Below are 22,582 nucleotides of genomic sequence, written 5' to 3'. Positions count from 1 at the left end.
ATAACATGATAGCTAGATAAGGCTAATTATGAGCCTGAGTTGAAGTTTTGCAGAAAGTCAAACAAATTGGGAAGGAAGTTGTAGAACATAACAGTTTTTGCAGAAGATCTATTGTATGATAGCATATGTTTTTCAACCTTATTTTTGCATATGCTTTTAGTGGTCTGACATATTTTTATTGAGTATAATTGTGTAGTTCTCGATACCATTCATAAACCATATTTTAGTAGTCAACTACAACAGTTAATCTATCAAATACTAGTGAGCATTTTTCCTTCCTGCAGCATAGCATCTCCACCCTCTAGGTTTCTTTGAAAGCCTTCCTTTAAACCCAAAGCTTCCAACATGGGATTTTGACTCCTGGCCTTTCTCATACCTACACATAGAAGCCCTCTCATAAGCAAACTTTATGAATAGATACACACAAAATGTACTTTACAAAGTTATCCTGGAAGTAGATTTTACCTTGTTGGCATAGTTAATGAATTCATTCGCTTGAAGCACATCTCAGAATGGCACTTGAAATCCAGCAGTAGGCAAACAAAACGTCGATTGTTCTGGTAATGCTTTCCTGAATACAAACCAATTCCACATTTCAGACTTTGGTATACAACCAACACCACATGATAAAACATAAGAACTATAGATGCTGTGCATAAGGAAACAAAAAGTTAGCGAAGAGATGAGACTTTAGTATTAGTTTTCAATGTGTGACTCCTGCGTCAGACAATCTCAACACAATGACTTTGGTAGTCTATGGATGCCAGATTCTGAGAAATATATACATGGGGAAGGAACTTACATGTTTTGGATCATCTATAGTAGCACATTCATATGTCTGCTTCGCTCCTCGAGTTCATTCAATGGAGCTCCAGTTCATTAAGTTCCAATTGTTTCCGGTAATTCAGATGCTCACCAAAAATCTCCACAAGAGCAAAACCCCTCCTTGAAATGATGAAATCTGCATGAATCCCTCACGATAATCTCCCTCTTTACAATCTTGGATATAACTTTAATTGCGGAATGGCAGTCCACGCATGTCCTTAGATTCTTAATCACCGTTATTGGTGTTCCTGGTGCGGTGTTGAGCATTGCAAAGGCTATTGCTAGCCTCTCACTGTGATATCTCAAAGATTCCACCTTCATTTCCTCATCAACCAAATGAAGTGCAGACCCAGTATCAGGCTCATAACCTTCCTTCTCCATTTCTTTGCCCAACTTATCTAACAGTGCTCTAATGTCACTTATCCTTGGGTTGGTCTCATCATTTGACGAAAATGTATAAATCTTGTGCTTGATTTCAACCCAACTATAGGCTGGCTCCTTCTTTACGCCTCGATCTCTCATCATTATTTTCACCTTGGCGGCATCTTCCCATTGATCAGCTTTAGCATACATGTTTGACATTATGACATATGGGGCAGCATCTGTCAGCTCCATGGCAAACAGCTTATCAGCTGCCCTTTTGCCTAACTCTTGATTCCCATGGATTCTGCACGAATGAAGAATTGAGTTCCATATTATCTCATCAGCCTCAAATGGTATCTGATCCACTAACTTTTCCACCTCATCCAAACGACCTACCCGACCCAACATATCAATAACGCAAGCATAGTGTTCCTTCCTTGGTGTAAGATTGTATCTCTGCATCATCAAGTCGAAGTAATGCAAACCTTCTTCAGAAAGGCCACTGTGATTACAGCCTGAGAGGAGGCTTAGGAAGGTGACTGAATTTGGTTCAATACCACACAGAAACATGTCTTCGAACAACACGATAGCCTTCATACCTTGCCCATTCTGGGCATAGGCAGAAATCATTGCGTTCCACGAGACTATGTTTCGATCAGGCATTTCCTCGAATGTTTGAACGGTCTCGTGCAAGCAACCGCACTTTGCATACATATCAAGAAGGGCACTTCCTGAGAACACATTGGACATATGGCCAGATCTTATTAAGACAGAGTGTAGTTGCCGCCCAAGTCCAATCATTGCTAGACTTGAAGAAGCTCTGAGGATGCTAGAGAATGTTGCCCTGTCAGGGCTCAGACCAGCTCTTCTCATTTCACCGAGTAACCTTAATGCCTCTTCACAGTGACCATTCTGGATGTAGCCTGATATTATTGCTGTCCATGAGACTGTGTTTTTATCAGTTTTTTCAATGAAAATCATCTCCGCAACATCCAACATGCCGCATTTTGCATACATGTCAATCAGGGCATTTCCCACAAGATCATCAGATGCTGAATCAGTCAGGATTATCTGAGCGTGGGTTTGCTTGCCCATTTGCAAATGAGGAAGACCTCCAGCAACACTCAACAAACTAGCAAAAGGAAACTTCCTCCTATCCAAACCAATCAATTGCATCTCCCTGAGGAGCTCCAAGAACTCCTTGAAGTATCCATTCCAGCCGTAGCCTGAGATCATTACATTGTAAGAAACATTGTCCCTCTCAGGCATCTCATCAAAGAGTGTCCTTGCTTCACATAAGCAATCACTTTTCCAGTAAAAATCTAATAAAGAGTTGCTCACAAACACGTTCCAACCAAAATTTGCTTTCATCACAAGACCATGGACTTGTCGTCCAAGACCTAAATCACTTAATCCGATTGCTGCAGTTAAAGCACCTGAAAAAGTGAACTGGGATGGCTTAAGGTTCAAATCCCGCATCTCAACAAAGAGTTCCAAAGCATCAGAGTAAAACCCTTCTTTGGAGTAGCCCATGACCATCGCATTGTAAGTGACCGAATCCCTGACATGCATCTCGTCGAAATGCCTCCTGCCCATGTCAAGAAGGCCACACTTGCAGTAAGAATCCACCAATGTGTTGCATACCAAAAGGGTCATTCCAAAACCCAATTTGACAACATAAGTATGAACTTGTGCAACCCAATTCGATGCATCCGAGCCACTGCAAGCACTAAGCAGCGTCGTGATCGTGACACGGTCAGCCTTAACTCCTCCGGCGGTCATCTCCCTGAAAAGCCGAAATGCTTCTCCCGCGCGGTTGGCCTCGGAGTAGGCGCCAATCATGATGGTCCAAGTGACAGCGCTGTGCTCTCTCATGCCATCAAATAGCCGTTCCGCTTCCTCAACATCGCCGGCCTTGGCATAGCCCGAGATCATGCGGTTTAAGGTGAAGTTGTTCTTGTGAGGCATTTCATCGAACAATTTGCGGGCTTCACAAAGCTCCCCCCTTGCGACAAGGGATTCTAAGAGGAGGTTAGTGCGAAAGGTGTGGAGATCAAAGCCAGTTTTGATCATTCGTGCGTCCACCACATGGTTAAAGGGGTCAATGGGGGATTTGAGAAGGGGAGAGGAAGAAGAAAAGGAGGGAAAGGCATTGGATTTAAATGGTAGTATAGGATTTCTAAGGCTATGAGATACAAACTTCAAACACATTGCTCCTACTACTGTTCAAGTATTGCAACCAACAAAAGCATCCATTTCTTCATTTTTGCCAAAATTAAGGAGGAAATTATCCCGAGAATTGAAGTACAATACATAAACATCTTCAGAAATTTATATATAACACCCAGCTTTATAACAATATCGTGATTCACACTCTACATTTTTATTATTTACAAATCGATCCCTCTAATTTAGCGAGAATATATATAAAATACTATGTGTTAGATTTAAGCTAACACAGTCGGAATATTCTATTAAGTAGAAATATTTTATTTTTAAAATAACTAAAATACTCTTATTTTTAAATAATTAAAATACTCTTAGTATGACTTATTTAAAGGTATTTTTATAATTTAGTTAACTTAACTCAAAGATTTGGTTAAGTTTAATTAACTAGCTAACAATGTTAGTTCAAATCTAATCCATAGTGTTTTCTTTACATATTCGTTAATTATAAAAATTAATTTATAAATAGTAAAAATATAAGATGTAAACCATAAATTCATTAAAAGACATGGTGCTACGTACAAATTTTGGGGGCATTCCATGAATTGAACTCCGAGACCTCTCGCACCCTGAGCGAGAATCATACCACTAGACAATATGCCCTGAATAATATATTATTAAATATGAATTTTTTTAAAAAAAAAATTGAGAGTAAGTTATCATCATTTATTCACTCAACTAATCTACCTAACTCATTACTCATTTAGAAGATTTTATTGGTGTCTTAAATGGATTAGATCACAATGCTATCTGCTTAATGTTGACATGCCAAGGCCCAAGATGAGGTCCTAATCTTACCAAATGCCATAAACATTCTCTATTAAATAAGGTGAGGAGAGAGAGAGAGAGAGAGAGAGAGAGATAATTAAACAAATTAAACATCCTTTTATTCTTCATTACTTGCCTTTCACCTTAATTGAGTTGAAAGAGTTGATGATTGGAATGGGTTATGGGCCACATTGGGCCATTTTTGCACCCACGTGCTAAGTGCGTGGCTTTTCTAATTTAATTGCACTTAATTTTTAAATTAATAAGATTATTATTTTTTTTACTAATAAAAGGACTCCATTTGCAAATATAAAAAATATAGTTGATTATTTGTTAGAAAAAGAATTCCCCAAAATTGAGTAGCACTTTAAAGTATAAACTATTTAATATTATATGCAATATTTCCTCTTAAAATGCTGTAATTAACTAATGTTAAACATATCTTAATATAATTAATCATAGACTCCTCCTTTCTTTTTAAAAAATATTTCATTTAAACATCCACCATGAAAGCACATTCAACTAATGATTGCTAATGACAACATATAATACAGCAATAGATTCTATATGCCCATTAATATAAGATTAGGGCCAATTTGAAAACTAAATCCCACTAACTTAGCCCAGGGAATAAAAGTAGTAACCATCATCTCCATCATCAGTAGCACAACTCTTGTTCTTCTTTTTTTATTTTAATATTAGTTTGGATCAAAATTATTTTATATTTTTTATATCATCACATATGATTTTGATTTATTCAGCAAGTAAAATATATTTATCCCTACTTTATATAATTCACAACTAGTCCAAGTGAAAATTCTCTTTTAAGTTTATAAGTTATTTAATATGTTTCTATCCCATAGATAACATGACTGTAAATATATACCTATGGACACATATAATATATTATTGCTCATCTAATATGGGGGTTAAATAAAAAGAATCTAAAGTTAGTGATCTCTATTTATTACTCACCTAATCTTATAGACCACTTCACTACTCAATGAATCATCTATTAATTGAATAGAATGCAAGTTGGGTTGTATTCTTTATTACTGGAGCCCAAAGGTTGGACACTTGCTTTTGAGGCAAGCAGAGAAGTTTTGTTTTGTTAACCCCTAACAACAACACAGAGAGGGCCACCATTGCCATGGCTAGAAACCACAAACAAGTTCTCTGCTGCATCCCTGACAACTCTCTTTCTACATCTACAATCATTGTTCAGTTCTATATCAGCCTGCAAGGTTGTAATCCAGTGGATGTTGCGGTGTAATTAAGTCCATAAACTATATACATATGACACCCACATAAAATTTCGATAATAAACTACCACTTATGCTCGGGGTGTAATTTTGATAATAGTCATAATTATTAAAATCAGATCGAGTCGGTGAATTGACCACTAAGTCGATTTGATTTTTTATCCGACCAAATATATAATTGATTCAATAAAAACTAGCAGACCGGATGGTTCAACCAGCTAAACTTACAATTAAATGAGTTTTTACGAACTGAATGAGTTGTTCTTTTTTTTTTAAAAAAAAAGTTTACTTGTTTATTCTTAATATTCAATTAATTTTTACTATTTACCCTAAGGGTAATTTAGTCCTAAAATTAAAATAATTATATTTAAAAAATCTAATTAAGATATAATTTTGTATAGATCATATGATTTGATATACTTAACCTAAACATTAGTTAAAAATAGCTAAATAATAGAAGAAGTATAATTGTATTGGTACTCTTATTGATATACTTTCTTAGATAAACCAACGGTTCGACCGAGTGGCTTATTAATTAGGTCAACATCGTGTTCGATTCTGATAATTATGTTAAAAAAAAAAGAGGGTGGAAAATTCTCAAAGAATATGAATGATTGAATTGGGTCCATCTCTTGAATTCCTAAGGTTGTTGTTTGGAGGAGATGAGAAGACTATGCCACTCTATTCTCCTTTTTATGTCTTTTTACATTGTCCCTATTCTATTCTATTCTGATCTTGAGCCCCACAATTGGCAAACCTTGGCTTTCTTTGTCACATGATCCATCCCTTTCTCTAACCAACCAACCATCCATCCATCCATCTATATATCTATATATCTATCTATCTATCTACAAAAAGGCATTAAGATTGGATGGCATGAGATGTTTCTCAAATAAGAATGGAATATTCTCCTTGTTGAACAACTCATATCCTTAAAAGCTCATTGTGTGTGTCCTTTTTCTACACACAAATCAAAATTGTTTGCATTATTATCTTCTTCTTCTTCCTCTTACTCTTGAGATCAAGATAAACTGACAGGGATTTGTTTAAGAATCCAAAGAAAGAAAGAAAGATAGGGGTAGAGGGATTTGGTTGGGAAGCCAATGCTTTAAATTGTTTTCTGAGACAGTAGTGGACACACACAGATATATATATATATATATATATATATATATATATATATATATATATATATATATATATATCCAATTAGGGGAAAGGCTAGCTTAGGTAATTAATTTATGAAAGGATTTAGAGGACAATTTAAGGCTAATCTCATAATCCAAAGGTAAAAGAGATGGAATTACTTCTTCTTCTTCTTCTTCTTTTTTACTTGAGGTTTACTTTGTTTTATTTCAAAGGATTTAGAGGACCACAAGTACTATATCATTTCAGTGCACTGCAGCAATAATTGCAAGAATCTCCTGCAATTATCAAGACAATTAGCAACCCATAATACTAAACTCTTAAAATAAATTGAAGTTGTCTAACTCTTCACTTCAATTATTGCTGGCAGAGACTGCCAGATAGATTTTATACTCCATCTCTCTCCACTGTTGACTCCAGTGTAATTTATAGATATATATATATATATTGCATTTAATTTGTTAGAAGATCTCTATAATATTGATGCAGTAGAAGTAAACGGAGGAAGGCTTCAATCATGACATAGATCTAGTACATCTCTATTGTAGTTCTCTCATTATAATTAGGGGTTAAGTCTTCTCCTGATAAGATAAGAACTTCTAAGAGATGCTTTCTTAGGAGCATCTTAATCAGATAAAGCACAGAGATGGATCAATTCTTTATTTATTATATTTATGAAATCCATAGATAGTAAACAGGACTTGGAATAGTAGTTCTGCAAAAATTTAAAGAAAATAAAATAAAACTAGTGTGACCTGGAGATATATTTGTTTGGAATGCAAACAACAAAAGAACAAAAAGGGCAGTAACTTTCTTCTCTCCCTCTCTCCCTAGGGATGGCAAATGAGAATATTCTCAACTGAATTCCTTCGCTCTCTGTCTCTCTCTCTCTCTCTTTCCTCTGTCCAATTTTTATGAGAGAGTCCACTGGATTACAACCTTGCAGGCTGATATAGAACTGAACAATGATTGTAGATGTAGAAAGAGAGTTGTCAGGGATGCAGCAGAGAACTTGTTTGTGGTTTCTAGCCATGGCAATGGTGGCCCTCTCTGTGTTGTTGTTAGGGGTTATCAAACTGATCACAAACACAAAGGCATTGTGATCCACCAAGTACACCTTCCTACTGCCCCCAGAGTGGTCCTTCACTGTGAATTAAATATAATCAGGTAGGGCTCCAGGTTCCAGGCTCCATTGGATATATATTTGCAGGTGTCCCACCAACTTAGGCCTCCCCCATGTGAAAGATCTCCATTTGCATAACCCTTTCCAAATCTTTACTCAATTGTGTCCCCCAGTAGGCCAAAGTAAAACCCTGTTTCATACTGTTTAGATTTTCATTTTCTTAATTTTATGGGAGGATCAATCAAAAACACTCTATTTGACTCTCTATATTTTGCTATTATTGCCTCGAAAATGCTCTCGCCAAGTATGAAATGATAATAAAAACAAAATATATAGTAGTTTTTATCGTTTTCTCCTATTTATTCCTTCGCATTACTAGGTCGATAACTATCGAATTTGCTTAGTGATATATATTATATAAAATGTATCATAGTCGATTTATACGATGATAATTAATAATTTTAAATTTTTTGAATCAACTGATTAACTAACTGCCATAATATATCAATCTACAATCTTATCAACAAAGGAAAAAAAAATAAGCTGTCTATTTTGTAAATAGATCACTACTTTGAATTGATTTTTCCCCTATAAAGTGATAAGACATGTAGACTATATTTTCTATGTTTTTGGAAATCATATCTTTTACCACTCAGATTCCTGCATTAATGTTTAGCTTCTTATATAACTTAATCCTAGCTATACCGACACCTCATTTAATAATAGCACAAGTAGCTATCTTTCATATGATGTATTTATAACCAAAGTTTGGTAGTATAGATGTGTAGGTGCTTGTATTTATTCATCAATGTGGTTGTTGGTTAGTCTCTTAGATCTAATTACTTGTTTGCTAAGTCTTTGCTATCAATGGAGGAAGGAAAACAATATGGTTGGGATCATAAATAAAAATTTATCTTTTATGATGAATCCTTGATGTACTAAAATATTCACATTATTTATGATATTCTATTAAATATGATCCACTTGAATTAGAGTAGAAAATGAGTCTAAGAGGATGAAGATATGACATGTATATTGTTAAGAATACAGCTGATACTAAATGGAGAGATATACAATTTTAATTTTTCTAATCACATAAAGGTAATTATGTTAAATTATATTATTATTCCATAAATTTTCTTTCCCCCGAGATTAACCAAATATTTTTCTTTAATAAAAAAAGTTTTTTTCTTTTTTTTTTCGATAATGAATAGCAAAAATACCACAATAATCGTATCCTACCGGCCCATGTAGCTCCCGTATTTATCTAGGTTATATATTAAGAAAGTCTAGCTTATAATTAGTTTACGAGCTCATAATCTATCAGATAAGAAGTAATATAAGACTTGTTCTTTAGGTGAACAAAATCACAATATAACATCAAAAGCCTTCATCCCAAGGTTTAAAGTGATTGGAGAAGTCCTTTATACTTGCCAAAGCAAAAAAATAATTCCTTTTGGACTTCAATCACTTGGTCTGCATGAATTTGCTCTCTTTTCTTGCATACAGCCTTACAGAGATTGAAGAGATAACTCATCTTTATTATTATTGTCATCATCTTTTCTTAGAGATGATTCTCCTCTTTATTGCTTATCATAAAGAAGTTTTTTAGGTACATGCATTGCAGTGGATAAGAAAGAAAAAAATACTTAGAATCTAAAAGAAAAAAAAGAAAAGAACTAGAAAGTAGTTATATTTCTTATTTCAATTTTTTGGGCACTTGCAGTGCAACAATATATATATAAAAGACAATATCAAGTGGTAAAATAGTGATAGTGTTTTTATGTTATATTATAACCTGACATTAATCAAAAGCTTTAAACAAGTTTGAATTTATCATAATCCATTTAAATCTAAGGTGGATAAAGCTGAACACTCCACTTAGATAAAAGAGAGATTTTAAAAGAAAGAAAGAAAGAAAGAAAGAAAGAAAAGGGGTTTGAATCATTGAATACTACTCGAATGCAAAGGCTGTTGTTGGTCACGAGAAAGGAACACCAGCAGGTACAGTAACATTATGCAACCTTTTCTTCTTTCTTGATGATGACTTGCTTGCCCTTGCCCTCTATTTCTTTTTATTATATATAATAATGCTATAGTTTAACTATACTTAGTTTTATCAAAAACCTTGTCAACTATTTAATATTTCTCTCATTCTAACAATAGTATATAAAATGTGACCACTTACCTTCAACTCTTTTTTTTTTCTTCTCTAAAATAAAAGTAAAATCGTCTCTCTAGGATTTTAATAAAAAAATCTAGAAAGTATTCACTCGTGGAATAAGTTCTATACTGGTGTAGCGATGCTTGTTCAAGAGATGTTATACCGGTATAAGCTATTGTGATGTTTATTTGTAAACTAGTGTAACGTGTAATAATTATATTTAATATGACATAAATTAAAATGATAGTTTGATAAATGACTAAAATACCCTTTTATAATGTATAAATTAGAGATTAAGATAATAGTTAGTCGAAGTGATATTTTTTTGAGACTAAAATAATAATTAGTAAATATAAAAATATTAAATGGAAGAGGAGTATTTAAGATAAATAGTTGTTTTCTCCTTATAATTCTCTAAGTCTATAACCTTTGTTACAAAGGTATGAAAGCCAATATGATTGGTGATCAAAGAAACTCACATTATATGAGTGTTTTCATCTTAAAATATTAACATCATACTAGACTTTCAAATATCTTAAAAGAACTATGAAATATCTAATATGAATGGTAATAAAATATGAGATTCTACTAAGAAAATAACAATAATCTCAGTCATTTGTTTCATGTGAAGGACTATTCTTCTGTCTAACTTCAAATAGATCCAAAATTAATATCAACAGAGGCTATAAAAATTCAACCCACAATTACATTCTTTCCACCTCTACTTGCCAGTCAAATGTGCAGCATAACAAGCAATTGACTTATCTACTGCTCCAAGATAACTACTTTTCAATTAAAATAATAAAAAATATATATATAATAAATATACTTGCTCTAATATCTACCATAAAATAAAAATAATATTGTTAAAAAAAGAGAGTACTAACAGGTGTAAAAGAGTTTTTGACCAAACTAGAGGCATTTTTTATTTATTATTTATATCCAAATTTTTTTTTTCCGTTCAGTTAAAAACGCTAAATTAATCAGTATTTTTGCTTAGGAATAAAACACTTATTAATTCAGCATTTTTGTTATGACTATAATAAATTAGACCCCCATTTGATAATAAATTTAAAGAGTAATATATTTTGGTAAAAAAAATTAAAACATTACTAGTTTTGGTCAAAATAATAGCTCTAGCTGTTACATGATAATCATCATAGCCCAATTTCTTTTTCCTTTTTATATTACTTGCTATTCTAATCATCTTCTTCTGTGAAAGTATAATGGCACTTCTTTTAATCAACGTAATAATGCTAATATACACACGTGTGTCTATAGAATTATAAATCCAACCTTATTATTACTATCATAATCCCCACACCCTTGAATATAATATGCCCTACTCATTGATTGGTCTCCCATTTATTGCACTATTCCCAACTTCCCCATTAACACCTTAATTAGTTGGATAGTCTTTTCTTTCTGAGTTCTAAATCCTTTTCACACAATGTCTAAGGCTCTATAAAGTTTATTTGCCTATTAAGATAATATATAATAATGCACATAGGGTTTACATATAAAATAAAATAAATAAAAGTGATTAAAATTTTATGAGAAACATAGTGGCAATGTGAATTGCGATAAATACGAAGAAGCCCAGGGTGCAAAATGGGAAATTAACGAATTAGGATTCAGTGATGCCGTCCGATCTGAATCAGACGGCGTACAGCGGTTTACTCTCTCACGCTTTCCGTCTCCCGCCTCGTCCACGCGTCGGCGTTAAGGACACACTACACTTGCCGGCTCCGTGTATCGTACGCACACGCTATCCGGAGTGGATCCGCTGTGTCCTCTACACTTGCGGCCAGGGCATCTTGTATACGTGGGAGGATCCTAGTGGGCGGCGAGACGAAAGCACATTGAGGATGAGAACAGCGGATCTGGTCAAGAGTAGACGTTGCGTATGATGGAGGATTTGCCCATTTATTACCTAATAATTCGGTGTTAATTACGGCATTTGAGTACGTAGATTTGCCGCATCCTGCGTGTTTGATTCCTCCGAATCTTCCATCTTGTACCCGTGACAAGTTTAAACCTGGGATTCAATCTCCGCCGTTGGATCGTCCAGGATCGCAGAAGAGAACAGCTCTGACACTGAGAACAGAGAACAGTTAGTTCGCAAGTAGGGCCACGCCACGTTGAGAGGAGTGCAGTTAGCGGGGCCCACGTGCTTCATGTACTTCATACTTATCCTCGGCGTGTCCGCAATTCTCTCCCCTTGGCGCTTATTAGCAGCAGCCTGTTAAACAAATAATATCTAAAGGAGATTTGCATATAATACCCCTTTATTTTAATCATTTGTAGATCACCCTCTACGGTTTCTTTAATAGGAGAGAAGATAGTAAGATGTAGATGCCCTTTAGTTTGAATGGGATCGACGAAAAAGTACAGAATATTTCGTTTCTTGGGGGTGTTATTTGAAAAATAATGGTGATATTCTAAAATCACGTCATTATGAAGTCGATTCGAGAACCAGTTTTGGACTGTAGCGGTGAGTGTAAACCGGATCGGTCTCGTTCGCCATTAAAATAAGAGAGAAGGGTAATTTTGTCATTCGAGATGGGGAGAGTAGCAGCTAAATCACCGGTACGTACCTGTCGATCCGACCCACTCCCGTGCTCGGATAAAACGCCGTTACGGGGGTGGATAACGGCGTTTCTTCAGCCACCCCGTCGACCTCGTGTTTATAGGAACCGGGATTCGGTGCTCCGCCCTTTCGCTCACCGCCCTCCTTCATTCCCACGCTTAAATAGGCACCAACCCCACCCTTCTTCTCCTCTCTCTCTCTCTCTCCCTCTTTCTCTCTCTGTCTCTCTCTGCTCGCCGGCGAGCGCCATAGATACCGGCGAGCCGAGATCACGGCTCGAATCTGGAGGATCGAGGCACGGAAGGCGTGGGGAAAGGAAAAGTGGGGGCGCGAATAGAATAATTTGGGATTGCGGCGCGAGAAGTGGGAGAGGAGGCTTGCATTGGAGGGAAAAGGGGAGGAAAGGTATCGTGTAGTTGGATTCTCGCGCACGGCACGGCTGCGGAGAAGTAGAATCCCTTCCTTGTTCGCTTCCTAATCCTCTTCTCTTCCTTGCCTTATGGCGTAATCCATTCTCCAGGCGGTTTTGTCCTTTAAAGCTCGCGCCTTTGGGGTTTTCTGTCGTTAATTCGAACTCTGTGAGGAGGAAGGAGAGAGATCTGGTGAGGATTCCCGTTCTGAGCTCTTGTCTGTGTGTTCTTGTTGGAAAGTTTGGGTGTTGGGTTGGGGTTGATTTGGGATCGCGGCGGGAGGAGTGGGTCCGAGCTTGAATTTGGGATTTCTCTTTCTTCTTGGGCTGTTTAATTTGCTGGCGTTTGATGAAATTTTCGTGTGATCTCAAACTTTCTGTCGCTTCCACGTTCTCGTTTTTTTTTTTCTTTGAAAATTTCAGTTTTTGAAACGATTCACGTCGAATTCCAATTTTTCGTCCCTTTGTTTGACAAATTTGGTGACCTTAGATTTCTCAGCGCCAAAATGGTTTGAATTTCTAGAAATTTCGCCTAATTATTAGCGATCGTTTTATCCTTTTACCCTCTATTTAGTTTCTTAAGCCAGAACTGGATCACCTAATTTAACACGAAGTCTATCTCGACTGACTTATACAATTTGCTAGTTTTGGGCTAAAAGTTCCGTTACAATTTCTTTGATCTGATTGAAGTTTATACAGTAGGTATTGTTGCTGAGAGCGCTGTGGGTCGTTAACCAGAGGAAGGTCAAGTCTTTTGAAAGAAGAATTTGAATTTGGGGTAGGTCTATGGTGTGGGAGCTGCAGGATGCCATCTAGAGTCATGGATCAGAGGCATCCGTCCCCATTCCGCCTTTCCTCGGAGACGTCGTCCTTCTTTTCGGAGGAGTTCCGCTTTCCAAATGAGGTATTATATTTTGGTTAAAATGTTATTCGCAATTCCTCATCCAAATTAGGTGCATTTATGTTGTTCTTTCACGATAGAATGGCGATGTTTTTATTTTTGCCAGTCTTCTATTTATGGGAATTTTTCATGAACTGTATTATTTTCTCTTGAATTCTGTTCATTGGTGACCCAGATGAACTCTACCTTGTGTCTTAATTAGTCAGCTTTTTTTTTTTTATGCAGAAGCAAGTTGGATTTTGGAAACTCGAGTCTGATCATCGTGGTGAGTATTAGCACTTCGTTGAAGTTCTGTATAGTTATTTTGGTTTGGGTGATCTTTCTGGGAAATGTCCGCTTTTTTCTGCGATATAAAATTGAACAGAGTTTTATCTGTTCTAGTGAAGATCACCTGATCAATTTGACAGAGACATCAAATCTGTGTTAACATTCATTAATAGTCATCTTGCTGTATATATGCCTCATGAGTGGTATGAAAAGGTCAAAATTTGGATTTACGGTGAAAATTCTTGCTATCTAAAATTCCAGTTGCCATGGTATTTGAGACTTGTTTTTGGACACGATTTGTCCCGGACTATTTGGTTAAGGACATCTTTACTTCTCTATACTCATCCTTGGGTTCATTATGATGATTGATTGAACTGCAGGAACAGAGGGATTGCCATTATTGTCAGGAAGCAAGTCAGTTTCTTCTTCTCCACTTGAAAAGCTTCATCCAATGGAGGAAAATCGTGTTGGAAGTCTAGAACTTCCACAGGCTTATATCCTTAAAAACCAGAGAACTAAGTTTGGCCTAGAGCATAATTTGATGGGACAAGAAAGGTTTAGCAACTTGTCTTCAACTTCTTGGAGGACTGGTGACAAAGTTTCTGGATCCCACTCCGGTTTATTCGTCAATGCATCAGTATTTGCGGAAGCGAAGAAAGTTGACCAGAATGGGAACAACTATGAGAATGGGCACTTCTCAAGTTCCCTTCCGGATATCTTCAATAAGAAATGTAAACTTCCCTCTCTTTCTCTCTTATATGTTACAGTATTGATGCTAATGAATTGCTGCTATAAAGAGGCATATTTTCCTCCTAGTGATAAAAAATAAAAAATAGCAAGTTGCAATTTGTTGTTTAGTGCCATTAATTTTCTGAGGAAAATCTTAAAAATAACAGTTTCATATTATCAAGTACTTATGGTATAAATTCTGTATGGTGTCAACAATTTCAGAATTTTTTTCTCTGAGTAATATTTGTCCTTCATGGATGGGCAGTGATATTGGCATCAAACAGTGTTATTGGTCAGTCCATTGATTCCAACTGTGGTGAAGATGAGCCTTTTGAATCTATGGAAGAAATGGAAGCCCAAACCATTGGAAATCTTCTCCCTGATGATGATGAATTACTATCTGGTCTTATTGATGATATTGGATATATTGGTCAGCGAAACAATGAGGATGATAATGATGATGATATTTTCTATACTGGAGGAGGAATGGAACTAGAAGCTGATGATAATGGCAATGGAAACAAAATTTCCGAATTTATTGGTTTAGAAGCTTCTAATGGTCTGCAAGGGGAGATGAGTGGCCCATTTGCTGGCGAACACCCATATGGTGAACACCCTTCTAGAACCCTTTTTGTTAGAAACATCAATAGCAATGTGGAGGATTCTGAGTTAAGACTTCTTTTTGAGGTATCTAAATTTATATTTGTTTAAGCACTTATACTTTATTTAAATTTTATAGTTGTTTTAAGTACTTCTATTTTACCTAAATTATAGTTGTTTTAAGTACTCATACTTTGTCTTCTTGATGTAAAAGCCTTTTCATTTCCTAATATATTGTTTTTTTTTTCTTTTAAGCAATATGGGGACATACGCACGCTTTATACAGCCTGCAAACATCGTGGTTTTGTGATGATATCTTACTATGATATAAGGGCTGCAAGAAATGCAATGAGGGCACTTCAGAGCAAGCCCTTGAGACGCCGGAAGCTTGACATACACTTCTCTATTCCAAAGGTGACGATTTATGCAATGTCTTTCAACTATGTATATATTCTTTTGAATTTTGTGGAGTTTCTGTTTTATTAATTTCCCTTCTTTCCGATGAAATCCCTAGAAGTGTCCCATTGACCAGATTATCTCAACCTGGATATCTACTTCTTGAAGCAAACCATGAGGAGTATAATTCAAATTTATTCTGTTTGTAACATCTGACATCTTAATAATGATTATAAATATGGATACTATTGTTTTCCCTAACTTCAATGCTTCCTATCTGGGGAAAGATGGTTCTAAACTTCTATGTTCTTTTAAGTTTCATCCTTCAGTCTCCTCAATATGATATGCACTTGGACCATGTGATATGTATCTCTGTCCTATGTGGGTAAGATATACCAAACGATTTGTGCTATTTACCTTTTGTCCTGAGTACCTCCCAGAAGAATGTCACAGCAGTATTCAAATTCTCTAAATGCTTAAATTCTCAATGTTTCTGGTGCTTGAAAAAATTAAAGAAACAAATATGCAGATGGTCCTCAGATCCCAAGATTTGCATCGCTGGTGACGTGGAACTGTTCTGTGGTCAACTGATCTAACTAGCATTTGCAGAGTGTTAGTAGTCTATTTAATGGGAATTGTCAATACATATTTCCTCTTCACATTTTTTAAGATTTTGACCCTGATGTGTTGGCCTTAGGTTGAGTAGTCCTGAATGTTGATAAATATACAATTTGGAAGCATCTATTTTTTCGGAGTAATTCTACGTATTGATCCCATCCTCAAACTCAACTTCTTATTAGGAAAAGTTATCTACATGAATACTTGCTAGTATTGTTCTCTTAATTATGCAAACGATAGCATAAGTTACATAAGTTACTATCTTGCGGAACATGATGACACCATTTATTTAATATCAAATTTCATCAGTCAAAGAAGTTACATGTACATCTCATGTTTCAAGGCTGTATCAACCTGTACATCTTAACATTGATCTTGCTGACTACAGGAGTGGTGTGTAGCCAGATATTCTTCACACCTTGTCTCACTCACTAAACTATCACATGTTTTCAGTGTTGCTTTATCATGCTAAATTTTTATTTTAAATTTGTCTAGGGTAACTCTTTTGAGTCCCTCTGGACATATACCTGCATTCCAGTGAATCTGATATTTCCATTATGATGATGGGCTATCTTTTGTTAGGATAATCCTTCGGAGAAAGATATTAATCAGGGAACTCTGGTGGTATTTAATCTCGACTCATCTGTTTCGAACGACGAACTTCATCAGATATTTGGTGTTTATGGTGAAATCAAAGAGGTAATATATCTCTCAGCTGTGGTGCTGAACTCCTTAAAATTATACTCATCTAAGCTTTTGGTTTCAGATCAGGGAGACGCCCCACAAACGTCATCACAAGTTTATAGAGTTTTATGATGTCAGGGCAGCGGAATCTGCCCTTCATGCTCTAAACAGGAGCGATATTGCAGGCAAGAAAATCAAGCTTGAGCCTAGCCGTCCTGGAGGCACAAGACGGTAATACTATCCATGCAGACACACTTGTCTCTTTCGTCATTTTAGACATTATCCTTAGGGAACTTCAAGCACTCCTAACTGATTGTTCTGATAATTGACATTTACCACCCAACAGACTGCTATTTTAGAAATCTCGTTTTCCCCCTAGGAAGGTATTTGAAGGTCAAATTGGAGATGATTTTCTGAGAAAAGAAAACCCTGTAGTCATCATATTTAAATTTTCTAACACTTTAATAATGATTGGAAATTGAAAATTCAGGTTAGCATGTTAAAAGATTGAATATCAGCTCTAGAAATATGTTTTGCTAGATACACTATATCTGTCAATATGGAGATTCTTATGACATTATGCTTTCTTTATGCTTTAGCAATTTATAGTTATGTTGCATGTCTTTGTTTGCGCTTAGTTGGTATCCTTGCATTGATATATTGCTCTTTTTAAGAAACGAGCCATTATCATTTTCTCCTCTCAACATTGTTTGCTATTTGGAACTTTTTTTTCCTCTTTCTTGTAGGACATTCACCCAGCAAATCGACCCTAACTTTGATACTACAATTGTCAAAATTGTTCACCTTGTCTTATATGTTGAAAATACCCTATTTAGATAAGATGATTCTGATAATGACAGTTGAAAGATTTCCCTCTTTTACACATTTGTCATGATTTTGAGTTTGAAGAATCCAGCCCTTTTGAAAAGATGCAAAGATGCATGTGGGTTTTTGTGCTATTCATAGTTTATTATACATGACTTCAATTATTGATTATTTCAAGTGTATACTAATGTAATAAGTTCTTTTGGTGATTTGGTGCATGATGTTCATCATTTTGGTTCTTTTCTAACATGATATATTACTATTTTCGGGTTAACTTTCCCTCCATGTATTTGAGTTTGAAGAATCCAGCCTTCTTAAAAGATGCAAAGATGCATGTGGGTTTTTGTGCTATTCGTAGTTTATTATACATCGCTTCAATTATTGATTATTTCAAGTGTATAATTATGTAATAAGTTCTTTTGGTAATTTGCTGCGTGATGCTCAGCATTTTGGTTTCTAACATGATCAATTTCTATTCTGGGGTTAACTTTCCCTCCATGTATTTCTGTCCTTCTAGTTAATTGCACATACGCCCAGAAACAAAACCTTTCAGTCTTTAAGAATTCCAATGAAGTTTAGATTTAAAAATATTTTGTGCACTGCCATTTAGTGACATGATACTCTCTGCGTTGGCAGCTCAATGCAACAGTTATCTCTGGAGTTGGAGCAGGAAGAATTTAGTTTATGCAGGCAAGGGAGCCCTAACAACTCTCCATCTGGATGCTTTGGTATGATATATTAATCTTTACTTGTTCTAGATGATGTTATGCAATGTCTAACTGCTGTATAAAGTTTTCCGACAGTTATTATGTTATGTTATGTGGGCATCACATGATTTAAAATTCTGAATTAGCAGGATCAATCCCCCTTGGTGTGAGCACAACTGGTTCCCTTGAAAATGGAGCTATCCAGGGTCTTAATTCTACCATCCGTGCACCAATCGGACCATTTGTGGAAACAGCATTTAGTGGCATCTCTTCTAGTGTACCTCAAACTTTAGCCTCCCCTGCCAGAATTTCATCAGTCGGTAATCACAGTAATCAGTCTGTTAATGGTGAGCTCAGCCATTCATTGGGTCAGATGAACTTTGGATTTCAGGGCATGCATTCCTTCCATCCTCATTCTCTGCCAGAGTATCACAATGGAGTAGCAAATGGTGTCCCTTATAACCCAAACACTATGTCAGCCATGGGAATAAGTATCAACTCCAGACCTGCTGAAGGAGTGGACAACAGACATCTTTCTAAAGTAGGCTCCGGTAGCCTCAACAGCCATTCCTTTGATCGTAGTGAAAGTGGTAAGTTCAATAAACTTAAACTATAATCTGATATTCCTTACACAGAACTGCCAGTAGATATATCTCAGTTTTTCTAGCGACAAAATAATTATTTCTTGCTAGCATATGTGTAGGTTCTCTTATCTAGTTTCATTTTGTTGTGTATTAATATGTAACCGTCATATGCCTTCCAGCATTTGGGGTTTCTGGAAATGGAAGTTGCACTCTGCATGGACAGCAGTTTTCCTGGAATAATTCAAATGGTTTCCAGCATCACCCCTCTGCTCCCATGTTATGGTCAAATTCACCAACATTTCTTAATAATATTCCTGCTCATCCGCCATCCCAGATACATGGACTTCCGAGAGCACCATCTCATATGCTAAACGCTGTTCTTCCTTTACACCATCATGTGGGCTCTGCGCCTGCTGTTAACCCATCTATCTGGGACAGGAGACATGCCTATGCAGGGGATTCAGCAGATTTTCATCCTGGATCTCTTGGAAGTATGGGGTTCTGTGGCAGTCCTCAGTTGCACCAGTTGGAACTTGCCTCTCGTAACATCTTTCCTCATAACGGAGCAAACTGTATGGATGCTTTAATTTCTCCAGCACATGTTGGAATTCCGTCACCTCAGCAAAGGTGTCAGATGTTCCACGGAAGGAACTCCATGATCCCCATGCCCGGTTCATTTGATTCTCCTAATGATCGGATGAGGAGCCGAAGAAATGATGCAAGTGCTAATCAGGGTGACAATAAGAAGCAGTATGAGCTTGACATTGACTGCATTATGCGTGGTGAAGACTTACGGACAACACTTATGATTAAGAACATTCCTAACAAGTATGTGTACAATACCTGCCAAACTTTTCTCCATGTCTTTCCTCACAACCTTAACTGTTTTTCAGTTTTTGTATTTTTCTTAACTCTCTTGAAACTGATCAACAGGTACACCTCTAAGATGCTTTTGGCTGCTATTGACGAAAACCACCGAGGAACTTATGATTTCATCTATTTGCCAATTGACTTTAAGGTAACTATAGCTTCTTTATAACAGAAGTCTTTCCATCATTGGTGTCTAATTATATTTTCCCCTTCTTCATTTCAGAACAAATGCAATGTGGGTTATGCTTTTATCAACATGATTGATCCTAAGCACATTGTTTCATTTTATAAGGTATGATCTACTGTCTTGCTAAACGTAGACGATACAAGAATTAGACTTATTCTGACGTGTCTGGTTCCATTAACCACTACAAGCATGAATGTATGATAAAGTTGAAATTCACTTTTTACAAGATTTCTTTTTTCTGTTATCATATAAGTATTCATTTCTGATGCTTTCTGGAGTTTTTCTTTTTAAGTTTGCATTCACGTTCTGAGTGGAAAATGCTAAAAGTAAGTGGCTGAATTTTTCTGCAGACATTTAATGGTAAAAAATGGGAGAAGTTTAACAGTGAAAAAGTGGCATCACTTGCATATGCTAGAATCCAAGGAAAATCTGCTCTCATCGCTCATTTCCAGAACTCAAGTCTGATGAACGAGGACAAACGTTGCCGTCCTATTCTCTTCCATTCAGATGGTCCCAATGCGGGGGATCAGGTATGAGTTGCCTTCCATATTTTTCGATTTGGTTTTCGGGTTACCCTTTTTTGATTCATTCCAAACCTCTATTATTACCTGTCTTGACACTTTTACTTGAACCGTACATGCCAAGCCTTCATTTACCTGCAATGATCTTTTTCCTCTCACATGTTAAAGCTGTTATCTATATTTTCTTCCTTTTGTAAGTCTGTGCTTTGTGAATGTATTCATCAATTTGGTAGTTGAGCTGGAAGCCTTTTTTATCATTCCTCTATTGATGCCAAATTTGATACATTAACATTTTTCCTTGTTCTTATGGATTTAGGTTTTTCCTTGCCTGTTAGTCACAGCAACTGCTGGAATATATGCTTAGCCTCATAGGCTATCATCTTGGGGTTATATTGAAGTATAAAGTAGTGTACCATGAGTTGCTCCAATCCCATTAGGAAGTGCAGAGTAAAATCTTATACAGCACTTGGTTTTTATTGCGTTTTGTCACCTTGAGCAAGTGGTTTTTTTTTTCTTAATATGGTTGGTGTAGTCAATTCAAATATTGGCTTTGCTTTCTATTGTCTACTGATAAATAAATTGGTGCTTCTGTGAATAATTTAGACAGGTTGATAAATAATCCACAATAGATTCTTTAAGGACTTCTGATCTCACAGGTTACATCCCATATCTGAGCCTTCCAACTCCCTCCAACACAAAAGAATAAAATTAGAAAAGAAGAAAGAGATGATTATGTTCATAATGGCTCTTGTTATGCATCATCTGAAAATTACTCAAGGCTTTTCCTTTACAGGAGCCCTTCCCCATGGGTGTCAATATTCGCTCAAGGTCTGGGAGAAACAGAACCTCTGGTAACGAAGAGAACCATCAGGGCAGTCCATCATCAACTTCCGCTAATGGAGAAACTTCTGGCAATGGAGCTGACTCACCGTCAGGTTCCACCAAGGACCCAGAGTGACCAAGTCCCTCCAGGGGCACTAACCTTAAAGACCGGTCTTGTGACATGATCTCAATTCCAGTTTCCAAGTCCATTTTTCTTTTGTTGTTTTTGTGTATCCAGAATGTGTAGTGATAACTAATATGGCAAGGCTTGCCAAAGATTTGCCCTTCATCACCAAGTTAAGTGAGAGGGTGCTTCCAGTTTTCCTTGATCATGAAAATAGTAACTGAAGGCAAAAATACAGAAAGGCGCAGGGAGAGATTTAAGTCCTTGGATGAATGCCCATTGTACAGGAGTTTCCACAGAGTAAGGGAGGACAGTATGAAATACTCTCAGTTACCGCAGTTTGAGAAGGCCATCCCTGCATTTTTTTTCTTTCTGTTATTTTTTGGCTTCTCTTGCATCTTTTCGAGTTCGGGACTCCCCCTTGTTTTAGGGAGTTCCAATTTTTTGGAGACAGCCGGGGAGCCGTTGTTGTGAGCTCTTCCCGGCATGTCATCAATTATTGTTGTCTGTCATCTTTGATGTACTCATGCGCACATCTATATGGCATGAATTTTGAGGTGTTTTGGTCTACCTGTTGAATGTTATTTTTTGTTGGGGTGTGACATCAATGTTTACATTAATACTTCACATATTGGTCTTCCATCTCAGTGATTGCTCTTCTTGGTAAAAAAAAAAAAAAAAAGAGGCTCTGCAATTTGATAGGATATGCTATTTGTTGAAACAGATTGACAATGAAATCTTGCTGATTTCCATGCCCCCCCTTTTTTTTATAATCATTTTGGTCCTCAAAAGTTATCTGCTGTTCTATCTATAACTTATCCATCTCCAGATTACCTTATGATCAATATAAAAAAACAATTGAATTCAAATG

General features: G+C 36.3%; 2 protein-coding genes across 10 annotated transcripts; one reads left to right on the top strand and one right to left on the bottom strand.

The window, feature by feature from the left end:
* Positions 1 to 151: 151 nt before the first annotated feature.
* On the bottom strand, positions 152 to 3,544 carry LOC140758045 (putative pentatricopeptide repeat-containing protein At2g01510). Its single transcript, XM_073094021.1, has 3 exons — positions 803 to 3,544; positions 466 to 571; positions 152 to 376 (listed from the first exon to the last, which is right to left on the bottom strand). The coding sequence occupies exon 1, from the start codon at positions 3,397 to 3,399 to the stop codon at positions 913 to 915; it is 2,487 nt and encodes an 828-aa protein (XP_072950122.1). The 5' UTR covers positions 3,400 to 3,544; the 3' UTR covers positions 152 to 376; positions 466 to 571; positions 803 to 912.
* Positions 3,545 to 12,682: 9,138 nt separating this feature from the next.
* LOC140777967 (protein MEI2-like 4) lies at positions 12,683 to 22,340 on the top strand. Of its 9 annotated transcripts, none has more exons than XM_073122473.1 (16): positions 12,684 to 12,872; positions 12,988 to 13,069; positions 13,579 to 13,780; positions 14,003 to 14,042; positions 14,425 to 14,775; positions 15,039 to 15,460; positions 15,629 to 15,787; positions 16,970 to 17,086; positions 17,154 to 17,302; positions 18,533 to 18,624; positions 18,753 to 19,193; positions 19,367 to 20,015; positions 20,121 to 20,205; positions 20,281 to 20,349; positions 20,595 to 20,774; positions 21,559 to 22,340. In XM_073122473.1, exons 3-16 carry the CDS (start codon positions 13,682 to 13,684, stop codon positions 21,721 to 21,723), a joined length of 3,018 nt encoding a protein of 1,005 aa, XP_072978574.1. In that variant the 5' UTR covers positions 12,684 to 12,872; positions 12,988 to 13,069; positions 13,579 to 13,681; the 3' UTR covers positions 21,724 to 22,340. The 9 variants fall into 9 exon arrangements, with proteins under 9 accessions (XP_072978600.1, XP_072978574.1, XP_072978556.1 ...); XM_073122455.1 differs by having other exon boundaries at positions 13,576 to 13,780; XM_073122463.1 differs by having other exon boundaries at positions 12,684 to 12,916.
* Positions 22,341 to 22,582: the final 242 nt, after the last annotated feature.

This window comes from Typha angustifolia, chromosome 3 (assembly GCF_048772165.1).
Source record: "Typha angustifolia cultivar Huaian chromosome 3, ASM4877216v1, whole genome shotgun sequence".
Taxonomy (NCBI): domain Eukaryota; kingdom Viridiplantae; phylum Streptophyta; class Magnoliopsida; order Poales; family Typhaceae; genus Typha; species Typha angustifolia.
Note: the sequence above shows the minus strand (reverse complement) of the source record. Positions and strands in the feature narration are given on the sequence as shown.

What these genes read in the sequence shown, in the direction of transcription:
- LOC140758045 (XM_073094021.1), bottom strand. Translation starts at nt 3,399, where the DNA reads ATGTGTTTGAAGTTTGTATCTCATAGCCTTAGAAATCCTATACTACCA.
- LOC140777967 (XM_073122491.1), top strand. Translation starts at nt 13,682, where the DNA reads ATGCCATCTAGAGTCATGGATCAGAGGCATCCGTCCCCATTCCGCCTT. An exon ending in TACACTTCTCTATTCCAAAG is followed by an intron (nt 15,788 to 16,969) that starts GTGACGATTTAT and finishes ATCTTTTGTTAG; the next exon opens with GATAATCCTTCGGAGAAAGA. An exon ending in TTTATGGTGAAATCAAAGAG is followed by an intron (nt 17,087 to 17,153) that starts GTAATATATCTC and finishes TTTTGGTTTCAG; the next exon opens with ATCAGGGAGACGCCCCACAA.